General features: G+C 47.1%; 1 protein-coding gene across 1 annotated transcript in view; it reads left to right on the forward strand.

Moving 5' to 3' along the window:
- LOC114026269 (dihydropyrimidinase-related protein 2) overlaps positions 1-8693 on the forward strand; it is a 104881-nt gene that overhangs the window by 56569 nt on the left and 39619 nt on the right. The window contains exons 6-7 of the mRNA XM_027839937.1: positions 2178-2258; positions 2876-2944. Coding sequence (XP_027695738.1) covers positions 2178-2258; positions 2876-2944 — 150 coding nt within the window. The remainder of the gene's footprint in view (positions 1-2177; positions 2259-2875; positions 2945-8693) is intronic.

Consider the following 8693-nt stretch of genomic DNA (forward strand, 5'->3'; position numbering starts at 1 on the left):
TTCTTTCTTTCTTTCTTTCTTTCTTTCTTTCTTTCTTTCTTTCTTTCCTTTTTTAAGAATAGCTAGTATGAGAAGCAGCTAGATGGCTCAGTGGATAGAGCCCCTCCCTGGAGTCAGGAGGACTTGAGTTCAAATCCAGCCTCTCACACATACTAGCTGTGTGACCTTGGGCAAGTCACTTAACCTGTATTGCCTCCCAAAAAAAGGTTAAAAAAAAGAATAACTGGTGTCAGAAACAGGCCTTGACCTCAGGTTTTCAAGTCTCTGAGGCCAACTTCTCTCTAGCTTTGTCTGATAGAGATGACGTGATTTGTCTAAGGTCCCATAGCATTGGGTTCAAATCCTATCTTTGTTGCTTAAGCTGTGTGACCTTAGGTACTTTGCTTCACCGTTACTAGCCTCAGTTTCTTCATTTGTAAAACCAGAGGGTTGAACTACAGAATCACAGAATCATGGAACCTTGGAGTTGGGGGGACCTCTAATCCATCTAATCCAATGCACATCCCCCAAAGAATGGCCGTGGCTGTACCCATCTTGTGGTTAACCGGCCTCTGGTTGACGAGGTCCAGTGATAGGGGACCTGCCATTTCCTGACACAGCCAGACCCACTTAGAGACACCTCTGATTGGTAGGATGTTTTTCCTGAAGTCTAGCCTCAGTTGGCCTCCATTTTCAGCTTCCACCCATGGCTCCTAGTTCTGTTTTCTGGAGCCAGAAAGTCTAGATGAATCTCTTCTACATAATAGCCTTAAAATGTGCTTGACGATATCTGTCATTTCTACCCCCCTTGCTCCCCCTCCAAGGCTTTTCTTGTCCTGGCGATACATGCCCAGTTCCTTTAACCTCGCCTCATGGGGCATGGGCATTGTCAATGGGGCACCTGTCCTAAGCCGAGGCACCCAGGAGTGAACCTAGCCAGTAAGGACTCTGGCTGGTGTCAGACTGAATGACTTCTGAGGTTCCTTTTGTTTTTTTTTCCCTATTTTTCTTTATTTTTTAAACTTATTTTTAGTTTTCAACATTTGCTTCCATAAACTTTTTTTTCCATGAGCTTTTGAGTTTTAAATTTTCTCCCTGTCCCTCCCCACCTCCCTCCCCAAGATGGCATGCAATCTGATAGAGGCTCTACATATACATTCATATTAAAAATTTTCACATTAGTCATGTGGTAAAAAAGAATTAGAACCAATAGGAGGAACCACAAGAAAGAAGAAACAAAAAAAAACAGAAGAAAAAAAAAGAGCAAATAGCATGCTTCAATCTGCATTTAAATGTCATAGTTCTTTCTCTGGATGTGGATAGCATTTTCCATCATGAGACCTGGAGATGTCTTAGATCCTTGCATTGCTGAGAAGGGCTGAGTCTATCAAAGTCAGTCATTACACAATGTAGCTGTTACTGTATACAGCGTTCTCCTGAGGTCCCTTCTCAATGTGAATCCCACAAACCTGTTCTCTCTCTCTTCTCTTATCCTGTGATGGTGCCTGCCGCCACGTGGAAGTGGCTTGCCTTGTCAATAAGGTTTTCTCAGCTTTCCCAGGGCATCCATCAAAGGGCCGTCCTTAGGGTTTCTCTGAGTGAGCCTGAGCCTGAAACAGCAAACTAATTCAGAAGCTTCTGGGTCCCCATCCAGGATTTTCTAGGTTATGCTGCCTCTGAAATGCTGAGTGGCCCCACTGCACAAACCGTGCCCCATAAATGTCTCTTTGAGGGCTTGGGAAAGGAGACTTAAAAAGACAGGATTACAGGGAAAACAGTGGAATACAGGGGGACAACAGTGACATTGGAGCCATGGGACCTGAGTTCAAATCCAGATCCTATCATTTACCTGTCTGACCTTGGGGAAATCATTTTACCTCCCTAGGCCTCAGTTTCCTCACCTATGAAGAGGTAGGGGTAGATAGCCTCTGAACTCTCTTTCAGTTCTAAACCTATGATCCTTTGAGTAGAATTCAAATCCTGGCCCTATTGTTTACCTGTCTGACCTTGCCCAAATCATTTCACCTCCCTGGGCCTCAGTTTCCTCGCCTGTAAAACAAAGGGTTTGAAACAGATGGTTTCTGTGGTCCCTTCCACTTTTGAATCTGTGATTTGGAATGAATGGTACCCTGACCCAGAAGAGGTTTATGCCTGGGGAGTAGAAAACACAAGCACTAACTGCGTTAACTCTCCTCCAGATCTATGAAGTCTTGAGCGTCATCCGTGACATTGGTGCCATTGCCCAGGTTCATGCTGAAAATGGCGACATCATTGCAGAGGTAATGTGCTCCTATCCAGTCATTTCCTTAGTAACCCCAGATCAAAGCAGGGTATGTGCATGGAAGCACCAGCCCTGCATCGTAGACCCTTGGTAACGAAGGAGACAATGGGATATACTTTTCCATTCAGGCCTGTTTGGCATCGCTAGGGCCTGGCGCTCCTGTAAATCATGTGGTCTCCCCTGAGACCACAGCAGTATAGAGCCTAGTCTACACATACCTCTCCCCCTTCCCCAGGGGGATTGTTTCACTTAGGGCTGCAATGCCCTTGTCTCTGGGGTGGAATCCATTCACTCTTTGGTTAACCCTGGATATTCGACCCTAGTGGTACAGGGCCAGGAATGCATTATTTTTCAGCCTGTTCCAATGGCCTGAAACATGTCGGGGGGCTGTAACTCATAAGCCACTGCTCAATTTGATCTGGATGCAGGGGATCCCCAGCTTTTCTCGCAGGGTCTTTACTGACCGTCCCATAGAGTCAGCTCTGCCATTTTATAGGTTGGCTAAAGAACTGCCCCTCCAGGTTTCCCTCCAACTCTGGGGTTGTTTCCCCAGCTGATGTTATTTAAGCATTTTTCTTTATTCTCTCTCTCTGTCCCACCACGCCAACATCACAGGAGCAGCAAAGGATACTGGAGCTGGGAATCACTGGCCCCGAAGGACACGCTCTGAGCCGGCCTGAAGAGGTGAACGCTTACTTGAATGGCACAAGTTCCTGATTCTCCCTCGTGGGCTGGGCAGGGGGTACATGGGGAGGATAGAGACTACCAGCCCCCAGCCCTCTAGGGCAGCTCATTATGGGCCTGCCCTGGATCCGCCTTCGGGTTCACACGTTGTGGGGTGGCGGAGGAACGGCACTCATCTCTCCAGCTTTTTAAGGTTGGCCAAGCGATAACGCCCTCGTGGCACCTCTGGGAATTGCTGGTATGAGCTGTATGTTGTAGATTAAGAAGCTGAGACCCAAAGAAATTAAGCGACTTGCCCAGGGTCTCACAGCTAGTAAATATTGGAGCCAGGTTCCCTTGACTGGAGTCAATAAATCCAGCATCTATTGAGTATGTTCTGTGTGTCAGGCACTGAAACCTCTGGCAGGGACCTCAGATGTGATTGGATCCAGCCCCTTTATCTGAGGGAGGGAGAAGGATTCCATTCTAGACACAAAGAACAAGTGTGAGTGTGGGAGGGCAAGACAAAGGGAGGGATGGAGTTTGACTGGAACATAGCGCCAGTAAGAGAGAAGGGAGGACAAGGGGCATGGTGGGATTGGACAGTTAGACTGGGGCGGAGTCTCAGAGGCCTTCCAGCCAAACCACCTCATTTTACAGATGAGGAAAGTGAGGAAGGGGGAGGGTGGGCTAGGTGACTGCCCCAGGTCACCCAGGGCCACACATCAGCTCTCTCTTCTTCTAGCAACCTTCTGCGCATCTAATCTCTTCCCCTTGTAATCCATTCTGAAGAACCCTGCTCAGTTAATCCTCTTAGTGCTTACCTCTGATCATGTCCCTGTGTAAAAACCTTCCACATTTTCCTTCTGATTACGTGATAAACCTCAAAGTCCCTAGCTTGGCATTCCAGGGCTGCCACGATCTGATCCCAACTTACCTTTCTTTCCTTGTCTCCAGCACCTTCCCTCTGTGAATACTTTCATTCTAGCCAGACTAGCTTATAAACTTGACTGGCTCCCTCAAGTACTCAAGGGGAAGGAAGAACAGTGAGCCTTTATTAGGCACTTACTGTGTGCCAGGCTAAGAAATTTGCAAACGTTATCTCATTGGCTCCTCACAGCAACCTTGGGAGATAGGTGTCATTATCATCCCCATTTTACAGGTGAGGAAGCTGAGGCGGACAGTGGTGAAGTGACTTGCTCAAGGCCACATAGCTAGTGAGCGTCTAAGTTGGATTTGGAATATTCACGGTGCCACTTATCCGCCAAGGCATTCTTCTCTCTTACCTTGGCTCATTTCTCCTGCTTCGAATGATGGAGTCCTACATCTGGAACTGGAAGGGACTCAGAGTCTATTGAGTATAACCTTCATCTTGCAGTTGGACTACAGGCCTGGGGAGATAAATCAATCAAGCCTTTATTAAGCCTTTACTGTGTGCCAGACGCAGTGCTCATGACTTGCCCAAGATTCCATAGGCAGTAGTATCAAAGATGGACCCAGACTGTAAAGAACATCTTGACATATTATAATCTGTCTCTTGATACGATGCATATCCCCAAATCCCAGATATCTTCTCTCCAGGAAGGGAACTGAAAATGAAACCAGTGTTATTCTGTCCTGTAGCTGTGTTTGAGGGCATCTCTACCCAGAACGTCATGTGCAGTTACAATGGTCCTACTTCAAGAAAGATGTAACTTGTATTAGACTCATCTGTTAGTTTCTGGATGTGCCGTGTTCCCCCAGTAAAATGTAAGCTCCTTGAGAGAAGCAACTGTTCCCTTTTGTTCTTGGTTATCACTTAAGAAATATCTGTTGGGTCCAATGGAATTGAACAGAAGAGCTGGGGAAGGCCTTGAAGGAGGGCAGCTCAGGTGAACAGTGGGATGGGATGGGTGAGAAGAGATGAAAAAAACTTGGCGAATCTTCAGTGGGGAAAGGAAAAAGCAGAGAAGGAGCCATGACCAAAGGCTACCAAGCCAAGAGGGGAATGACCACAGAGAATATAGGCTTGGTCATTAAGCAGAGCAGGACTCATACCTTTGCTTCCTCTCTGTCTCATCACCCCTGTAAGCTATGAGAGCACCATTTTCCATAGTGGGCAGTCAAATTAGGGAGGTCATTACCCCAAGAGTTGGTACAGAATGAACAAAGAAGACCAGGAAGGACCGAAACATTTCTGGAGCATTGTCCTCTTTTGATAAAAACCCATTCAGGGCCTAAGGAAGTCTTGGGATCTATCCTGTGAGGTCGTGTAAGACCATATTCTTTCCGGAGGATAATCCATGGTACTGTGTTGGAGACCAGACCCTGGGATGGGTGGGCTATGAATAGGAACTGATGTGTCAGTCCTTATATTCTTGTAGAATAGACCCTCACTGTAGATGAGGCCTCAGATGTGGCCATCCCACCCATTTCCCACAGAAGCTCGGTGTGGGAAGGGACCTGAGGGGCCAACTAATCCAACCCATATTAAAAAATAAATCTCTACAGCATATCTGATGATTGGCCATCCAACCTTTCCTTGAAGATTGCCAAGGAGGGAGAGCTCACTACCTCTCTAGGAAGCCCATTCCACTTTGGGTCAGCTTTCCTGACTGGCAGGAAGCTTTCCCTGGCCTCAAGCCTAAATCTGCCACTTTGCAGTTTTCCTCATTGGTCCTAAGTCTCCCCTCTGGGGCTAAGCAGATCAAGTTTAGTCCTGCCTGCAAAACCTGTGACCGTCCTTGCCTCCAGTGAGCGTTGTCTTCAGACTTTTGGGGAGGGATGGAAAGGATAGAGGAAGGGAAAGCAAGAGGGAGAGGATGGAGTCTGGAGCTATCTACAAATCCTCAGATGCAGAAAAGCTTATAGGGTTGGTTCACAGCATTCTAGCTCTAAAGCTGCAGGGACCCTCAAAGGCCATCTAGCCCAGTCACCTCATTTTACAGAGCAGGAAACTGAGGCCCAGGGAAGTGAAGGGACTTTCTGAGATTCACACAGGTAGTATGTGTTAGAGGCAGGATTGCAAGGCATACTCCTGGATGGATTTTCTCCCTTAAACTCTTCCTCCTTCTCCAGCATCTGACCTTATAAATACCATTCACATCATGTTATCTTTGCAAATCAATGAACAAGCATTTATTAAACACCTGCTAGGTACCAGATGAAATGAAATCCTTCCTACCCTCAAGATGCTTATATGTTATAGGAAGTAACAACATGCACACATATAAATAGATGTATATTTTCAGGCCATTTCCCCTTGGGGCTGGAATCTCCTTGTTCTAACACTCATGCCCAAGATTTTACCTTGAGGTCAGAGATGTCCGGGGCTGCTAGGCAGAGGCACCTGGGGCCTAACTCCATTTGAAAAGTTGAGCCCTTGTCTTGACATGGTTGACTAGTCGGACGGGGACTGTGGAGGAGGCCTGAGGAGTGGGGACCGTTTGTTCCTGTTAAAACCAAGAGCAGGAGCAGATGTGCCTGTGTGAGCCCAGCACCTCATGCCCGCAGCCGCGTGCCCCTCGGCACAGTCCCCACAGGCGATTTGGAAGGCCTGAGTCTTTTGTTGACCATTACCATTACAAGTATGCCCGTGTGTTTCTTCTTCCCCGTGTATTTGCTCCAGGGCTCCAGACTGCTGCCCAGATATCCCTGGGGCTCCCCTGCAGAGAGAAGGGCAAATTTCAGGCTTCTTCCTCAAACTTTTCCCTAAAAAAAAAGGAAAAAGCAAACAAAATATAATGTGCTAACAGAGAGGAATGATTTAGTGTTTATGTGGATAAAGTAAGACCATATTCAAAGCCTCAGGAAAACGTACCTCTCTCTGATAGAAATGGTCATCTTGAGAGTTTCAGAAAAGCTCCAACTGTGAATCCAGTAGGCCTCCTTGGGGGGCTGGATGGTCTGGGAAAATCACTGGGGTGGGATGGGCAGCGCTGAGGAAGGAAGGCCCCTCTTGTTTCCTTGGTCGGATCAGAGATTCAGCTTTAGAAATGGAAAGGGGCCTCCAAGATCAGCTAGTCTAATACCCTCATTTTATAAATGAGGAAACGGCCTCAGAGAGGACGTGTTGCGTGTCCCAGGCCACGTAGGTCACGCATCTGGCAGACCTTGGTTACAGCCCCTCATTTTCTGGCCCAGGATGTCACTAGAAGGCCTGGAGTTTAAGAACTCCTCAGTGGTGAGCGCTGTCCCAATGTCCCGTGGGCTCCCTGGAGTGCTGGCTGGTTCCCTCTCGTTGCAAGCCTTTGAGTAGAGGCTGGCTGACCCTTGGAGGTGCCAGTGTAGAAAGGCCTCTTGGTCAGGGCCAGGCTGGTGTAGATGGTCTCTGAGATTCTGGTGTCTGCTTTCCAGGGTTGGCTATTATTATCTTTAAATCTACTAAACAGTATTTATTATGCATTCATCCAACCAATAAGCATTTATTAAACACTATCTCCACCATTCAGCAAGCATTTATTAAGCATTTACTGTGTGCCAGGTACATAGGGATACCAAGAGAGGCAAAAACAGTCTCTGCCCTTAAGAAGCTTCCATCTAATGCTATGTGACAGGAAGTGTGCTGGGCCCCGGGGATAAAAAGGCAAAGAAGTCTGGCCTTCTGGAGCTTGCACTCTCCTGGGTGGTTAGAGGCACTGACTGTCCTCGTGCTGTACCGTGGAGCATACACAGAAGTCTAATATACTCTTCCTGTCTCTAAAGAACTTACTTACTAGCTGAGGAGACAAAGTTTCACACACTTGAATGATACTAGGAAATATTTAATAGATAGAAATGATTCGCCTCAGTTTCTTTTTTTCTTTCTTTTTAAAAACTAATTCTTTTTCAGTTGATGATCATCTACCTTCTTTCCCTCCCACTTCCCTGTGATCCTGTTGCAAACAGGTGGAGTCGAGCAAGAGAGATTCCCACATTGGCTGTGTTAAAAAAAGTCTCGGTCTGTACCCTGAGTCTGTCACTTGTCTTTCAGGAGAGTTTTTATGTTTCATTTGCCTTAGTTTTATGGGTTACAGTTTGGCACAGTGGAAAGAAGACTGGATTTGGAATCAGGATGTCTGGGTTCAAATCCTGGCAGTGACTCGAAATCACCTCCCATCATCCCCATTTCCTTGTCTGTAAAATGGGCTGTTTTGAGAAAAGGGCATGTAAGCCTTGAGGATCTATGGAAGTGAGAAGTCTTATGAGACAACATAACAAGGTTGCCATGCTATTCAAACATGGTCTCTGGGCTGGACATGTTCTGATTTAGCCTTAGTTTACAGATGAGGAGATGGAGGCCGGAGATGAAGAGAATAGATTGCTCGAGGCTTCTTGCTGAAGGGGAACAGAGGGCCATAGCTTTAGGACTGGAAGGGACGTTGGAGATCATCTAGTCTAAATTGTGAGGCAGTGAGGTACAGTGGTTAGAGCCCATGGTTTAGAGACAGGAAAGAATTGGGTTCAGATCTTGCTTCTAACGCTGAATTGTGTGATGCTGGGGAAGCCATTAACTTCTTTGAAGTTCGCACCCACTTCCTCAGGCTGTTGGGCTCAGATGAGATAATGGGGTAAAGTAAGTACCGAGCAGGTGTGGAAGGGCTGCATAAGCGACAGTGAGGTCTATACCAGTTCTTGCTGATGTCTGAAGGGGAAAGTCATTAGGGAGTTGGGGAAGGGAGGATCTGGAAGGACTTCCCAGAAGAGGTGGTTTCTGGAAATGATGGCAAGAAGAGAAATCAGCAGATGAAGAGTGGGAGGCAAGGCGCCTCAGGTTTAGAGGGGGGAGGCAAGGCGCCTCAGGTTTAGAGGG

This window comes from Vombatus ursinus, unplaced genomic scaffold (genome assembly GCF_900497805.2).
Source record: "Vombatus ursinus unplaced genomic scaffold, bare-nosed wombat genome assembly UNPS02014837.1, whole genome shotgun sequence".
Classification (NCBI taxonomy): domain Eukaryota; kingdom Metazoa; phylum Chordata; class Mammalia; order Diprotodontia; family Vombatidae; genus Vombatus; species Vombatus ursinus.